General features: G+C 36.9%; 2 protein-coding genes across 3 annotated transcripts; both read left to right on the top strand.

The window, feature by feature from the left end:
- Positions 1–1,452: 1,452 nt before the first annotated feature.
- On the top strand, positions 1,453–6,815 carry LOC116170749 (pickpocket protein 28-like). The gene is made up of 5 exons (XM_031487254.1): positions 1,453–1,727; positions 1,776–1,905; positions 1,958–2,310; positions 6,515–6,621; positions 6,667–6,815. The coding sequence occupies exons 1-5, from the start codon at positions 1,453–1,455 to the stop codon at positions 6,813–6,815; spliced, it is 1,014 nt and encodes a 337-aa protein (XP_031343114.1).
- Positions 6,816–7,582: 767 nt separating this feature from the next.
- LOC116171201 (transient receptor potential cation channel subfamily V member 5) lies at positions 7,583–16,763 on the top strand. 2 transcript variants are annotated; one of them, XM_031487901.1, is made up of 16 exons: positions 7,583–7,728; positions 7,775–7,857; positions 7,903–7,998; positions 8,042–8,129; positions 8,179–8,355; positions 8,407–8,596; positions 11,385–11,538; positions 11,586–11,840; positions 11,888–12,400; positions 12,447–12,598; positions 12,645–12,754; positions 12,806–12,987; positions 13,036–13,152; positions 13,196–13,321; positions 16,479–16,563; positions 16,614–16,763. In XM_031487901.1, exons 1-16 carry the CDS (start codon positions 7,638–7,640, stop codon positions 16,637–16,639), a joined length of 2,445 nt encoding a protein of 814 aa, XP_031343761.1. In that variant the 5' UTR covers positions 7,583–7,637; the 3' UTR covers positions 16,640–16,763. The 2 variants fall into 2 exon arrangements, 1 of the variants encoding a protein (XP_031343761.1); XR_004145396.1 differs by lacking the exon at positions 16,614–16,763 and having other exon boundaries at positions 13,215–13,321; positions 16,479–16,494.
- Positions 16,764–16,850: the final 87 nt, after the last annotated feature.

Raw genomic sequence — 16,850 nt, 5'->3', positions numbered from 1 at the left:
CTTATAGGCTGGTCTTCAGCAGTTACTCTTTAAACTTGGATCTAACAGTTTTAAGTATCAGATTTCTTTGTTACACAGACACTCTTGGTTAACGGCTCGTTGTTATTAATAATACCCTACTTGTAACTTGGGGGGAAAGGATAATCCAATACTAGCAAATTGGTAACTTACAATAGACACACTTGGGATACCATAGCAACAGAGCAAATTGGACAATATTTTTAACATACAGTTCATTTCATCACATTAATCAAACTGATCCATTAAACCTCTTTCATTTCCTGTAAGGGCATATATTATGCAACACCTCGGTAATTGAATACGAAAATGTAAGTGAAAATTAATTTCCGGTTGGTAGGATTTATTTGTCTTAAGATATGGATTAGAACCGAAGCTCAATAGTTGTGTGCATACTGCCGGCGGCAACATCTCAAATTATAATGGAAACAATGATAAAAGAAAACGTGAAGGAGTTTTGTACAAACACCGGTGGTCACGGTTTCCACTACATAACGAGAAGCAATACGTTAACGTCTGAAAGGTGAAAAGTAGTAACAAATTTACCCTAAAACGTTGTCCTCCTTTCAGATTGCTGTGGGCGACATTGATCTGTGGATCATTAATCAGCACAATCGGTTTTTGTGTATTCTCACTGAACATTGCACTGAGAGTTGCAACAACTACTGTTGCGGACACACCGAATCATCCGATATCCAATTTCCCCTTTCCTGCAATTACAATATGCAATTTTAATACGATTTCCAAAACGCGAGCTGAAAAGGTGGCAAAACAATTGTAAGTATTAATGTCACATTGATATGTACTCGTTAAATTAAACGGTGTACTTGAACTTGGTTTTCGCTAAATCAACAAAGTAATGTGTACAATTTTTGAAAGATTCAAAAAACCCTCTTGAAAAGTTTACAGTAATAAAACCATTATAAAATTAAACGTATTCGAATGAGTGAGTGAAGTTGTAGTTCAATTTCTGATTGTACAATAATTTTGTGCTCTTTTTTGCCGGGTCAACCCCACGCAATGTAGCCCGGTTCCTAAGGTTGTTATAATTACACGGCCCGGTAGGTACACGTACACTCCTCGTCTTTCTACAAGCGTTTTTTTACGGGCCCTCATTTGCTGCCAGCAAGTCAAAGGGAGATAAAAGCTACCTTCTTATAAGTAAATTTGCAAAAATGCGCACTGTAAATGTGGGGTGAATTATATCGCTTAAGTTATGCCCAGTTTGAATTTCATGCAATTCGGTTCTTAAATGGCCGAAATGATAAAAAGTAACTCTGAATGTTGAATCAATAAGGCTTAATTTTTGGCATTACGTATTATATCGCTAAAGCTATGCCCAGTTTCCATTTCATGGGATTCGGCACTGGTAACACTCGGTAATTTTTTTTTAGACAATCCCCAAACGGCTCTTTCGGAAGCATAACTCGACTCATGCCTTTACTACACTACCTAACCGAAGCGACTCCCCCGGAAAATATAAAGGAAGATTTTTTCCAATTACAAAAAACATTCGAGTATAACAAAATAATTGTGAAAGATAGAGTGGAAGATTTACTACGCTATCTAGCTCCGACGTGCAAAGAGCAATTGGAAAGGTGCGTGTGGAAAGGAGAACGGGTTGCGTGCGAAAATTTATTTCAGCAAGTGAAAACACCGAACGGTTTTTGTTGCGCTTTCAATTATTTAGCTTATAAGTCCGTAGAAAGGTAGGTCCGATTGGCGCTGTGACAGTTTTCACACGGAATACATTGCAGCGGAAATGTGAAGAAACCGATTGCGCCGAGAAGGGTGTCGGCTACCGGGTACTTTTCAGCTTTAGAATTAGTCGTTAATAGCGTGCCAGAGGATTATCTAGCAAGCGAACTTTCGTCGTACGGCCATATGGTAATGACAATTGTATCTCTGGATTATGGACTAAGTTTAGCGTTACTTGTAGGTAATTGTGCACTATCCGTACGATTTCCTTGAAGGCGCATCTCAGATGTTACTGCAGTATGTTAATGCACTGACTTTAATAAGCGTGAAGCCAATTCTATACCGTACCGATGATAATGTCAGCAATTTAAGCATGGGGAAAAGAAACTGTTCCTTCATTGGAGAAAAGCAGTTGAAGTACTTTGTGTACACGTACAATAATTGCGTAATTGAGTGTAAAGCTAACATTATATTGGAACGTTGTGGATGTGTTCCTTTCTTCTACGTGCATTTAAATGGTGAAGGTGGGTATGTGATAACTGATAAGTTTGCCAAAATCTACCTTTGGTGTTTTATTCTAACTAAAAACGAACAGTCTTAGCCTCTTTTAGCGTTAAATTTTGTCGTGATGGACGATCATTAGAGCATAACTTAAATCATGGAAGTGTGTGAAGTTAGCCTCTTAGTCGTAAAATTGTAATTAAAGTTCTGGAGGCCACTCATCAACCTTAGAACGACCATTAAGTAAAAAAATGAATGAAAATAGTGGGGCAATCACACCGACGCCCATTGCGGAATTCCACCAAAAATATCAAGTTTTGGGCGGATTGGGTTTTGAAAAACACATTTTTTTGGTAGAGTTACAGTTACGTAATGGAGTTCTATGGCAAACTTTATAATACAAAATTAAGTAGACTTATAACAAGAAAAAGATGCAAGATTTTTACTTTTGCCACTAAGTAACCTCCGCTATGGTAACAGTATTTGCAGCAACTGAACCTGGTTACTATCCATACTAGCACCTTTCTGCTCTTATTTAATTAATTACTACCCACAAAGTGGCGGATTGTTAACGCAGACGGATATATTTAATCGTTAATTACCATATATTTTTCAAATTTTCCAAATTTGCAGTTTTCAGACTGCTGCATTACAGTACGCCGAGTGTGATTTGTAACTAAAGAGCCCTATCAAAAATGACTGAATATGGCCAGACATCTTTTCGTCTAGGTTTCCGAAACTAATTAAGAGAACAACAGTCCATTCAAATTAAAATACCCAGAAAAGACGATCTTCAATTTCACTACCAAACACACACGGACTAATTCCACCAAATATTCACTCGTACGCATTGTAGATTTCACATGATATGAAATGCCTAAATTGACTCAAAGATTTCGATTTTACCTATTTAAACAAAATTTGAAAAATTAAATCTACATTTAAAGCTAGCGTTACAGAGCTTAGACAAAAGTCCTAAAGATTTGGTGGGATTTTACAGTATTGCATAAACTGTCGGATGACCCTTCAAAGACACTGATACTTTTTATAATGAAGTTCCCCGCGCATTGCACCCTAAAATATAAAAATTGTTTATAAATAATGTTGTATATTTCATGCGATGCCTTAAACATTTCCATAAGAAATATAGTTTGGTGACTTACTATGAACTTTATAACTATTGATGATGTTTTCAGAACTCTAAAAAAAGTTCACTTTTGACCCACTGGACGACTGAGTGGCGCCAACTTCACTTTCCTCATACTTTCAACATTGTTAGGCTTATTATTAAGAAATGTAGGACCTTATCGGGTGCTTCCAGGACGTTAATTACAATTGCAAAACTTTGTCAATTAGGGAATAACTTCATGTGCGAGAGGCCTTTGTTGCAGAACACTAAATTATAAGCTCATTCTATTTTAGGATTTGTGAAAGAACCTCGCGTATGTAATCTGAGAGACGTATTTTGCCTGCAGCAAAATAAAGGTAAATATTAGGTATCAATTTGCACAATTCTTCAGTGCATATCCCAATGTTTTCTTAATTGTGAATGTTTTTTAAATAATTTGTATTAAGTTCAGTTACCATTCAACCATAAAAGCTTTAAAGATTTTTTTAAAATATATTTGTAAGTTGTAGTTTGTGTGTCATATACAGGGTAAGTTTTTTTTTCATTTTAAGCATTGAGATCTCGGAAATCATAAGACATACAGATTCAGGTAAATGAGGAGGTCGTTTTAAGAGCTTATTTAAGATATTCTTTTGTTTTTTGAAAAAAATCCACAGTTTACTAGATATGAGCGAGAAATAGTTTGAGCGATTTTTCATATAACTGTGGAAGAATAGTTGTTATTAGAAATACAGCAAAATGACACGAACCCCCCAGCCCCCACTTCAAAAACCTACATGGCAACCACGTACTTGTGACACATCTTTGGAAAGCTTTCCAGTGGTACCAATAAGGTCAATATTCATTAAGACAATTTAACAAAACTTTAATAATTAACAAGAAAACTAATGTTGACATTGAGGGATTTATGGCAAATTGGCCAAGAACTTCAACCTGAGCTTCTTCATTAAGCAATATTGGTTGCTTTCTTTTTTTATTGATAACTGATCCCGTTTCTTCGAATTTAGCGACCAAATCTTGAACATAGGTATGGTTTACATTTCTCCCGAGATGTCTCTCATTAAACGTTCCAGCTGTTCTAAAAGATGATCGATTTTCGGAGCCATAAATGAATATTATTTCCACACGTTTAGCTGTATTGTAAGTCATTGTTAAAGAGAAAAAAGGCAACAAGAGTTTCGCCGACTTTAACAGGACAATTTTGTATCACAAAAAAACAATAACTCATTTATTTAATATGACAGGAATAAATCAGACACGTGCCTACTAGATTCCAACAGAAAAATCTCGTCTCAATTTATAACTGCAAAACTTGTAAAAAAATAAGAAGATAATACAATACGGATTTTTTAACACCCTTACAAAAAACCCTTAATATTAATTTTTTTTGTTATTATTAAATTTTTGTTAAATTGTCTTAATGAATATTGACTTTATTGGTACCACTGGAAAGCATTTGTCAATAGCTTTCCAACGATGTGTCACGAGTATGGGGTTGCCATTTAGGATTTTTGAAGAAGGAGGTTGGGAGGTTAAGGGAGGGGGTGGGGGGTTGTCACTCATTCTGGTTCCCCCTCGATACTCCCGAAACGGTTTGCGCGATTTTCAATATCTTCTTTAAGTTTGGAAAATATGGACGACTGTAAGTTTTAAAATTGACACCCTGTATAATAAGAGTTTATTCTGGAAATATTTACACTAATTCCTACCTCTTTCATCAATGAAGTTTTTAAAATTGGAAATCATTTTTGAAATTCCTCTCTCCTATTCCACACATTTGTCTCGTCGCCACTTCGCCCTTTTTTCTTAATTTCCTTATTTGTGCATTAGTCCCATTATTGCGTTGGATTTGGTACCCTAAGTATTTAAATTCTCTTACTTCCTCTACCCTACCAGTTGTTCCATTTCTTCTGAGGTAGCTGTGGTCACTATTAGCATAAACTGACTAATTATTAACTAAAACATCAGGGTAACGTAAATTTAATTACGCCATTTATTTATTTACAAATAATTAACAATCAATTTATAACAGTCATGAAATGAGTTGATATATACCTAACAGTAAAATATTATTTTTCTATTTCGGTGTCACAATGATGATTTTGTACAACTGTTTTCGGCCGAAAACAGTTGTACAAAGACAGTGATTATAGTCGTTTTTTTTTGGTAACTCATCTCTTAAGTTGGCAGTTACTAGTTAGTACAAGTAGGTACTTCGTTGGGTACTTCCATGTTTGAACTTCAAAATGTCAGTCTTACTACGCTGCCAACCTAAAACTTAACGGCATAAAAAGTGTTCCCAACATAAAACATGTTAGTTCTAATGTTCCCTATAGTTTCTGATAATGATTTTTTTAATTAAATTAAAGCACCGAAATAGAAAAAATAGTATGAAAAACGCGTGTTACAATGCTTTATTGTAATACTCCTATCTTGCGGACACTCGTGGCTACGCTTCGCGTCGCCACTCGTGCCACAAGATAGTCGTATTACAATAGGTCGCATTGTAACACTTGTCTTTCAATATACTATTATCACTTACCAATACACAATTGATCACAGTGCGAACTATTGATAACTTCGGCGTCGTAATTAGAACTGCAACGAAACGAAATTCGTTTGCTTATATAGCGAACGCCCTCTCCTTCCCGAAAGCTCTCGAGCGCTTCCGAAGGAATCCGTACTATTCTAGGAGGTTCTAGAACAAACATGTCAACTTCTCAGAAAGATTACGTCACATCCCCCTTTGTTCTTTATCGTCGGTGACTAATCTTTCATGGCGCCTCGATGTTTATGGAAATTTCTGGAATATGTTCGCTACAGTATCCCCCAGTTGAGTTGGGGGGGGGGGGGCAATTTGTCCTTATCACAACTATCATGTAATTTTGAGTAAGTTTTGAACGTTTTGCGATTTCACGCTAGTGCTTTTGTAGATTTTGAACCTACAATGGTGATGAATATGTTTCATATGGTTTCAGAAATCATTACCCAGACACTTAGCAAAAGGTTAAACAATACCCCTAATTGTACTTGTATTGAGGACTGCGTCTACTGCAAATACACCGTTGAGGGATCTTTGGGGGTATTTACCAAACAATTTGTAGATCAGAAGCCAGTGTTATAGTAAGTATGGCTTTAAACAAAATAGCCAATTAAACTTGCTCTTAGCGGAGGTATCAAGCTGAACAATCAGAGCGTTCTCCGTATATACTTCGATGATGTTATGTCCATTAGACATACCACTTCCATGAAATATTATTGGCATACCATTTTAGGTAGGTACATACTGAGTTCAGTTTTCGATGTTATCCATTTTGTAGGTGTAATTGGCGGAGTGTTGGGCTTATGGATTGGATTCAGTGCGATTTCTGTAATCGAAATGGTGTATTTCTTAATTATTCGTCCGATCACGCAATTACTGATGCAAAGAAGAATTTCAAAACTTTACCTTGAATATGGATGCAAATAAATCTTCGTAATTGTCTTCATGTTTGCAGAGTAATGTAGGGGTAAAAAATTCGTAGTTACTTAAATTTACCTTAGATAGCATCAGGTATTTAACCAAAATGAAAATATAAGTTTAATGCAAAAGTAGATTTTTTAATGAGTTCGATAAGTTTAGTAATAAAGGGCGCTATATAAAACAATTCCTAAATCCTACCAAATAAGCCCTCGCAAACGAAGTAACGCGTTTTGTACTACCCTGGGATTAATCCATAAAATCCAAAACCTATGTATGAAATTTGAACTTTATACGCAAAGATTCTTTGAGTTCCCAACGCGGACGGATGGACGAACGGCTAGACGTTCAGACTTTTTGTTTATTGCTATTGAATGACTAAAGACATAGTCGAATTAAAAAAAACCATAAAATCAAAAACAGCAGACAATAAACTCAAAATTGAAAAACCTTATTATACAACGCATGTTGTTGGGGTCAGTTCTAAGAAGTAGAATAACTCAAAAACCAAAAGGGCGCGAAATGGATGCAACACAGCAAATGATATCACAACATGAGTACAAAACTGGGATATAAAGGATTTCTAGTTACAGAACACCGAGTGAGAACGTGAAGTCCCAAACTCGAAAACCATTAGGGCACAAAATTTTTGTGATACGTCGAAAGGAGTACATTAAGAAAGTGTTTGAATTACCCACCTTTTAACAACATCCTCCATTACGTATGCATAAGGTTTAATCAATAAAGTTATTGATAAAACAGCAAAGTCTTGGGGTTGTATCAGTGACATATTGTTCTTATTAGTCTCTATTATTTTAATAGTAGCATAAAATGGGGAATACGGAAAGCAATGTTACAAGCGGAGTTAAAAAACAAGCGGGCGCATCTATGCAAGCGATTTATAAACTGTGTGACATGAAAGGTAAGTTCCTTTACGTGTTGCTAATGGTATTCTGTGCGATATTTAGGAGGAGGATTATTGGTCGAATTGATGAAACGGGCAGTACAAAATAAGCAGTACGCCGAAATTGATCACGCTATTAAAACAAAGGTGGGTAGCATTCGTTTTGAAATAACCTCATCGTTTGGATCACAGATTGAACCTCTACTCTACAACAAAGGAAAGGGAAAGTACATCCCTATAAGCCAATTGGTCTTGTTGCGTAACAAAGAGAGGGCGCGCCACAAGCTAGTAAGTGAAGTTTTTGAAATCCTTCGCACATTTTTGTTTCTAGTTACCCCCACTGAAGTCTATGGAAAATCCCGATGACTTCGAAATAGACGAAGATAGTCCCGATGTAACAGAAGAAGAATACCAAAAAAGTAACTTTAATATATTAGATTTTTTCGATTGTACTGAAGCATTATTTAGATCCATCGATGTACAGATTCACGTGCTGGAAAATTAAAGACCGAGGAGCAGTTGGAGAGACCATACTTCATCTGTGTTTACTCCACGCCACTGCCATACATGCGGATATCGCAAAACGAGTACTGCGTTTTTATCCCAAACTCATCAACGATATCTACTTGGCTGACGAATACTACGGTAAAGGTCATTGAGATTAATTTGCCCTGGTACTTACTATCTTCGTTTTAGGTGAAAATGTCTTGCATATCGCTGTAGTGAATGAGGATCCGGGGATGGTAAAGTATCTTTTAGAGTCTGGTGCAAATTTTGAGGAAAGGTGTTTTGGCAACTTTTGGTGTCCGGAAGATCAAAAGTCTTCCAGGCAGGATTCTTTGGATCAGGAAGTGGTACTTGTTTCACCCGAAACAAATTATAAGGGGTACGAAATGTACTTGTCTAGATTTTTTAATATTCGTAACTAACCAAATACTTGGTGCTAAATCCTATTCAAAATAAATTTACACGCCTGCCTCTGGATGCTAAATAAAATTTAACCCACATAAAAGAATGAACTTAAAATTTAATTTCACATATATCTTTGGTTTGGCTTCACTTGTCGTTCATAAAAAATAGACAAAATGGTTCAAGGGATAAAGTCCTACAAATCGACCTCTTCAGTAATGTTAGGTGTAAATTCCTTAACAAATCCCCAAAAATGGCCGTTTCCTATTTTCATAAAATGAAAAAATTGAACTAACTTACATTTATCGATTGGTTGAACTGTTCTTCCATTGACAGCTGATTTTCTCCTTCGGAAAGATTGCAGCGAGTTAGGAAATTTGAAGGTGTAACGCCAATCTGACTTTTGTATCGCCAGTTAACAATGGTTACTCGTTGAAAGTTAATCTCGACTGATGGTTGACGAATTTAAATCCAGACCACACCCGTGCATCAGGTTTTTTACAATGTTCCGCACCAAAGGTTCGGCTAAGGAATCAATACGTGATAGGAAAAAATTCAACGTACAACGTGCATCTTCGAAGGCTTCAGTAAGAATTTCGCTCTCCCACCAGATTTTTACTTACGCACCTCGCCGAATCCCAAATACAAAATGAACCACAACTTTTGTATTTTGATCATGTGCTCGGCTTTTCGCAAAACGGAACGCAAATTTTGAGGACTGTGCGATCGTGGCAACACTGTAACGTTTTGACTCTTATCTACTTGAACACTTTTTTTCCTCGAATGTTAGCTCTGTCCTCTTTCACTATGAAGCGGTACACGTATAAAATTTCCTATACCAACCTAACCAACCTACACCATTGTGTTTTGACTAAATTAAAAAACTAATAGGAAAAATCGAGACATTTTTTTATTAAAAATTAAAAAAATAATAATAAAAAATTTTTGAGTCTCGATTTTTCCTATTCGTTTCTTAGTTCGTTCTTTGGCCTACTTTAACTTTCACTTTCTGATCTGAATTCTATCAATAACATTTTTCAAATAATTCCCGGTTAGCACGAAATGAAATTAAAATTAATTGGGTATTAAAAGCAAACTAATGGAGATTGGCTCCTTTCCCCTTTTTCCTGAATCTTTGAATTTGGCTTGAATGCAATTTCTTGGTTAAGAAATAACAACAATTCCTGCATGATATTCACGTAAATATATTGATCCAATCAAACTCAAACCAGCTCCCCTCCGTTACAAAATGTTCGCCTTAAAATTAGCTTGATTAAAACTCTCCCACTCTCTTTTTACTAAATTTCAAATTCGTGATTACGTTTTTTAACCCTTTCTCACTCTTAACTGTTTACTTACTAGCAATGAAATCAAAATTCAAAATACCTTTAACTTTCATGCGTATAACCATTAAATGTCGGCTGGATTGAATGTTGAGAACGGTTGCGGTCTTAAAATCTCCTTCAAATTGTGGACTCCGGGTAAAGCTTTGAAGAAACCGAAACGTTGGGAAGCAGGGCCGGACTGGCCCAGGCCGCTAGGCCGCCCGAGCGGCCGGGTGCGGGGACCCTGGCTGGGGCCCTTGTGAAACCGCGAAGCGGAGCCTCCGTCGCGGGGACCCGCTAAAATAAATTAATTGATACATTTGCCAATACGTGATTGGAATTACAGCGCCTTCTCCTTTAATTTAATGTTCAATACTATTCAGCAAGTTGTTTGAAATACAATTAAAAAAATCTGCAAATCCCTTGTCTTTTTTTTCGGGGGGGGGGGGGGGGGCATAAGTTTGGGGCCTTTTGGTCATGGAGCGCCCGGGGCCCTTACCCACCCAGTCCGGCCCTGTTGGGAAGTTGGGAAGTTTACATTTAACTTCGCCTTGAAATTCTTTACCGTAATTGATCTCACTGAGACAACGAGCCTATTCTTCGTTCAAGACGGAATAATTTTCCTTTTTACGGGACGTGTTTTATAGAATACGACCGCCGGATTAAACTTGTTCATACCACTCGAACTCTTGCTTTGTCTTGATATGTTCTCGTGCAAAAATTTCCTAATTAGTAAATGAATTTAAGCAAACTGTATTGCGCACGTTGAACACCAAAAGTAAAGTTATTTACATATACGAAGGTAATATTTTACGCGTTACCACCAAATAACACACTATAATTTTATTCACCGGCTTTGAAACGTCCGTAAATTTCGGAACGTATAATTCTCGGTGGAAACGATACTTCCTTAAACTGGACCTTATTGGTCGCTTCTAATACAACGTTACTAAGCTGGCTAACCCCAAAGACAAAAAACCAATGCTTTATTATTGGGACCAAATGGCCGTTTTGAGTGGCAAAACGCGAATCCTTGCCTAAGGGGTCGTACTGATCGCTGCGAATGGCAAAACGCGAATGCCTAGAAGTTATCCAAAACAAATACCTTCTTAATTAGTCAGTAAAATTTTGAACGTCCATAATGGCGGATTATCACTCAAAAATGGCAATGTGTAAATTTTCATTGGTTAGTGTCTTTTGTACTACCAATCCTAAACGGCTGTTAAAGATCGCACTCAATTCAAACGTAGGTATCCTAGTCCTTATACTTGTCTGGCACATTGATTTGTGAAACGCATAAACGCCAAGTGAAATACGATACCATCACGGCGCCCTTGCATAGATGGTTGAATAGGTGGACATGAACTATGTACACTCGTAATACAGTAGCCATAATTTCTATTATTAATTTTCTCAATCTAAATGGAACTCTATCTTCAGGTATGTCTATTGGGGAGAATATGCTCTGAGCATTTCAGCCTGTTTAGGACAAGAGGAATGTTATCGTCTAATATTAGCCAAGGGAGCGGACCCCAACGTTCAGGACACAAACGGTAATACAGCACTGCACCTTCTGATCATTTACGAAAAAATGGTAACATCATACAAGTTCGATATAAAATCAACAAATCTTACATTCAGGACGCCTTCGACATGGCATACGAAGTGGGATCCAGTCTGTCGATAAAAAATGTGTTAAATCTAACACCGCTAACCCTGTCAGCAAAACTGGCCAGAATCGAAATGTTTTATCACATATTAAACTTGGAGCGAGAAATCTATTGGCAAATTGGAAGCATAACATGCGCCGCTTACCCTTTGTCGCAAATCGACACGATTGACATGGAAACTGGTCAAATAAGCCCTACGTCTGTTTTAAACTTGGTCGTGTTTGGGGTAAGTTTGAATATTTTAATCGCTTAACATATCCCACTCCTTTGCAGGACAGAGACGAACACTTAGAGTTAATGGATGGGGTTGTTATTGATTTATTAAACGCCAAGTGGAACACTTTCGTGAAGAATAAGTTTTATAGGCAATTCTTCACGTTTGCGTTCTACTTCCTGATTTCGCTGGTATGCTTCACCTTGCGACCTGGTGTAACCATCACAAGTTCCGTAGCTTCCAAAGTAGCTAATCAAACCAGCTCTAGCACAAAACCTGTGGACGTACAAAATTTATCACTGATATTAAATGAGTCTCTCAAGATTCTGCCAAAGTTGCAAGGTGAACACCACAACTCACCTGCATCACGGAACGGGACAGCAGACGACAACGACGTGGATGATTGGTGGAATAACTTACAAGAAGAGTGTCGATTAATGCAGATTAATTCTACCGAATCTAAAGTGAGGATCCTAGCCGAATTCGGAATACTGATCGGTGCGTTCCTTTACTTAACTTCCGCCGTTATGGAAGCGAAATTTTTGGGCCTGCGAATGTTTTTTGAAAACCTGGTGAGGAATTGGTAGTCCAATTTGGTTGGTCATAGTGAAATTGCAGACGAACGCCCCTTCAAGAGTAATGTTTTTGTTTTCGTGTATACTTGTGCAGATTGTGCCTTTTTTAAGGCTCTCCTGCAAAGAAGATGCCGAAGATACCGTCACAGTAGTAATCATGATCACTACGGCGCCCTACTTTCTATTCTTCTGCAGGTAGCGATAGGAGATTTACGGTTCTTATACACATAGGTCATTGTAGAGGGTTCAAAACCGTCGGTCCCTTCGTGGTGATGATTTATCGTATGGTCATGGGTGATCTACTGCGATTTGCTGCTATTTATATGGTGTTTGTAATGGGATTTTCACAAGGTAAATCTGGGGCTTAATGCTGACATTGGGAAACGACGAAAGATATTGTAGCTTACTACATCATCTTCTTGTCTTATGACAATCCTCTAACACCAGAGGACGTGGACGATTCTGCAACAAATCCGATGTCAAGCCCCATAGAGTGCGTCACCGCCATGTTTCTAATGTCACTCACGAACTTTGGCGATTACTACGTTGCATTTGAGAAGACCGAGCACGAATACGTCGCTAAGGTGAGCCACTTACATGGTTAACCGATAGCTCCACGGTATCAGTTTTAGTTGCTGTTTGTCATTTACATGGTAATTGTCGCCATACTGCTGATTAACATGTTAATTGCCATGATGGGAAATACTTACCAAAAGATAGCCGAAACACGAAACGAGTGGCAAAGACAGGTACTGTTTCAGGAACAAGTGTTGTTTTTATCTTTTTTTTTAGTGGGCTAGAATTGTTTTAGTGGTTGAAAGGGGAGTAAATCCCACAGAGCGATTGAAACAGCTAATGGTTTACTCACAACCCATGTCAGAAGGGACGCGGGCTTTGGTGCTTCGATTAAATCAAACGGTAGGACATTTTTTTAACTTAATTCACATAGAACGCCGTTCCTGATTTTTGGCACTTTTTAATCAGTGTGTAGCCAGATATATATCGGGTGATCAAAAATGAGTCAGTTGCCTTTGGAAGTTCAAAATTCCAAAGGTGACTAGACGGTCACTCATTTTTGGTCGCTATGTATAGCTTTCACAAAATATTCAAAACAAGCCACATTTTTCGGAAAACAATTTGTCACTAGTAGATTTTAGGCTGTAGAATCCAAAGTGGCCAGAATTTTCATGAATGATTAAAGGATTATACCAAAATCTATGAGAAAAAACAAATTTGTAAACAAATCAAAGGCAAAGGCTAGTTCTGTCCCATAATCCTTCAACCTGAAAAATTCTGACAATTTTGAATTCTACCGGCGAAAATATATCAGAAAGTCTTTTCCAAGTTAACTCGGTGGAATTTAGTCAACATGCGCTCAGGTTTTCAAATTTTTTTCGTTAGTTTTCTGTTCCCGTAGTAGAATAACCCTAGCGCATAGCCAACCCCAGCGCTGAAGTTTGGTTAGGCTTGACCGATCTTGACTTCTTTCTTGTTTCGTGACAAATTTTAGAGTGAGCTACTTTCCAGCTTTAGAATAGTATTTCGAAGGAGTCTTAGGGTTTTTGCGATATTTAAGGTTTTTTTATTCTTTGAGGGCTCCAGAAATGGTGTAGATCCTGCACTATAGGCGATTAGTGGTAGTGATTAAATACTTGGGTGGTGAAGGACATACGATTGCTTTTTATATCACTTTTATACGAGTTTTAAGTTCCCATTGTAGGTCCCTCAGACCGCACAGTACAGTAGCAAACCGAAACAAAAGGGAAAAGTAGTAATAGTAAATCGGATAGGCGCCACTTAGTCTTTAGTAAATTTTAAAAGGTAGGAGAGGATAGTTAGCGAAAGGGGAAAAACAAGAGATCCTTGTTCTGGTCTTGATAAGCTAAAGAAATAAAATACTTGACAGAGACAGAACATAAACAATAGTTTAGGTCACAATTAAGGGTAATTTAATTATCTCACAAATATTACAAATAGGACACTGTATATGTATATAGCTCTGCAATGTCAATATTTAAATTTAAATTAATTTTTAGTAAAAAGGAGATCAACACGTAGCCAGAGTAAATTACTAATCCGCAGAAAACAACGGGGCTATAATTGTTAAATGAATCTCAAACAAAGTTAGTAATTACAATTAAATTTTATCGAAAACCAATATGCAATCAAACGTTAGATGAAGGAGTCAATTAAAAATTTACCTTATGAACTGCAGGTCCAGTGGCCTTGCTGAGCTTAAGAAGGGCGCTTTATGCCAATCTGTAACAGATACAAACAAACAAATAAGAGGGGTCGTGTATAGAGCGGTACATAAAATATTGCGGAAGCAATTCTAACGTCTGGGTGTCTGACACTTGGGAAATCGAATACTACATCATAATTAATACTCAATAAGAAACAATAATTTAACTTACGTTAACTAACCATAAGCAAAATTTTGACTCGACCACGGATTGCTCGTACACCGTTAGAGGAAATTATAAAAAAAAGTTGAAGGTTGAACTAGGGAACTAGGAGAAAGCTTTGAGGGAAATTGAGAGGGAAGGTAAAGCCCTAAAAAAATTATTAAGAAAAATGCGAAGTAATAATATAACATACCTAGTATTGATTAATTGCGAATACAAATCCGCCTAAAGCCGTTCAATAGGGCACAGCCACAAACATCGAAAGAAAGAGAAACTCACTCCAAAGATATATTGTAACAGCTACAACCAAAATGCCTTATACAGATAAGACACGAAGCAATAGTAATGGCGTACACTGCGCGAAAAATACAACCCGTGAGCAAGATAAAATTGAAAAGGGAATAGAATTAGAAGTACCACGAAAGCATCTATGCCCGCAGCCCGATATCGGTCGGCGAAACAAAAAACACAGGCATTAAGAAGTACACTAGAGAAATAACTTAAATCGTTGAGTGAATGATTACTCAATGCTTACATCTTATTAAACTAAACTTTGCAAAGGAAATACCTAGATCGCTTAAGAATATTGAATATAAACGAGAGTAAGAATCAAATAGAAAAAAAAAACATCCTGTTTCAAACCCACGTACCATTCGCATTGAATGATTAAATTTTATTGTCCTTTGGAAAACGAGAGGGATATTTTATGATTTCAGTCCCTTTAATTAACTATGACCCGTTTTTAGTTTCCCAATGTTAAGTGAAACCGAGTGCATATGCAATTACGTACTTTAAACACGAACCTATGCGTGACCCTTGTCTGAATAGGTTGTGTTTGGTGTTAACTGATGCGCGCTTAATTAGTATGAATTTTAAGGCTAGACTGGCGCTCGAGATAAACCGTTCCGTTCCAACGAGATTATCGCACCGTCCTGTCGACTACCTAAGATTCTTACAGTATTTCAAATATAACTTCAGAGAATTGTTATTGATTTAAAAAAAGCCGGATTTTTGCCCTTAATTTTGTTTTAATGCCAATCACCACATGTAAAATTTTTTGGATTTGGTTTTCCTTACTGCGGACTAGCAGACATGGCCAGCATCCTAGTTTGTTAACCTATCATCGTTTTAAGAAGCAAGTAATATTCTAGTATGTAAAAATACTCTTTTATTGTTACATTCTTGTAGTTTTTTTGCTTTGATAATGGCCTGCTGATAATCAGACCGAAACATATGTATGTCAGCTATTGTACATCTTAATCTGCAACACCTGTAAATACCACAGCAGAAATATAAATTTATTTGCGGGAGACAACCTCTTGTGTTCTTAATATTTCAATCCAATTAGAGATGACGGAATTCAGAAAGTAAGGCATATTTTGATTTCTTTAAATCGGTTTTGTTGGCGCAACCTTGCTTATCGTGATCTTTTTGAAAAAATCGGTTTTCTTGTGATCTAGTCATCGATTAATCTTCGTTTTTAATTCACAACTGATTAAAAAATCTGGTTTTCTATTTATACCGGGACAAATTGTTATGATATTGAAGTAATAAAAAAATGCGCTTCCTTTGCACATAGCTCGTGCCAAATTACATCCTCTATAGTCTTTGTAAAAGATGATCACGAAATACTTCCTTGTGATCAAAATTTAAAGTTTACCTACTTTTAGGAAGCAGATAAAGAAGAAATGAAAGAGATTCTGGAAATAAAACGTCGCCATGACCGAAACGTAAAGAAATTACAACAAAGAAAAGGTACAGTATTTCAGATAAGTGATAATTTCATCCAACTGTGAACATTTTAGAGGACCAGAAGAAGAAAGCAAACTAAATATTCAATGGATTATCAAAGAAGGTCCTTTGGGATGTGTAGGCAAGATGACTTTTGTTCTGCAACCCAGGCGTAATTAGGGCTAATCATTAAAACTTAATACTAATGTTGTGTGTACGAGTATGATTTTTCATTGCAATATAGGTACACTTTCTAGCAGTTTTTTCAAATAATTACCTACTTATCAAGTAGCTTTCCGAATTTACCCAAA

The sequence above is a fragment of the Photinus pyralis genome, unplaced genomic scaffold (assembly GCF_008802855.1).
Source record: "Photinus pyralis isolate 1611_PpyrPB1 unplaced genomic scaffold, Ppyr1.3 Ppyr1.4_LG5, whole genome shotgun sequence".
NCBI classification, from domain to species: Eukaryota; Metazoa; Arthropoda; class Insecta; order Coleoptera; family Lampyridae; genus Photinus; species Photinus pyralis.
Note: the sequence above shows the minus strand (reverse complement) of the source record. Positions and strands in the feature narration are given on the sequence as shown.

Bases quoted from the DNA above. Each gene is read 5' to 3' on its own strand.
- LOC116171201 (XM_031487901.1), top strand. From the start codon at position 7,638: ATGGGGAATACGGAAAGCAATGTTACAAGCGGAGTTAAAAAACAAGCG. The intron at 11,841-11,887 runs GTAAGTTTGAAT...ACTCCTTTGCAG, and splicing joins TAAACTTGGTCGTGTTTGGG to GACAGAGACGAACACTTAGA. The intron at 12,401-12,446 runs GTGAGGAATTGG...GTGAAATTGCAG, and splicing joins GAATGTTTTTTGAAAACCTG to ACGAACGCCCCTTCAAGAGT.
- LOC116170749 (XM_031487254.1), top strand. From the start codon at position 1,453: ATGCCTTTACTACACTACCTAACCGAAGCGACTCCCCCGGAAAATATA. The intron at 1,728-1,775 runs GTAGGTCCGATT...AATACATTGCAG, and splicing joins GCTTATAAGTCCGTAGAAAG to CGGAAATGTGAAGAAACCGA. The intron at 6,622-6,666 runs GTAGGTACATAC...TCCATTTTGTAG, and splicing joins TTATTGGCATACCATTTTAG to GTGTAATTGGCGGAGTGTTG.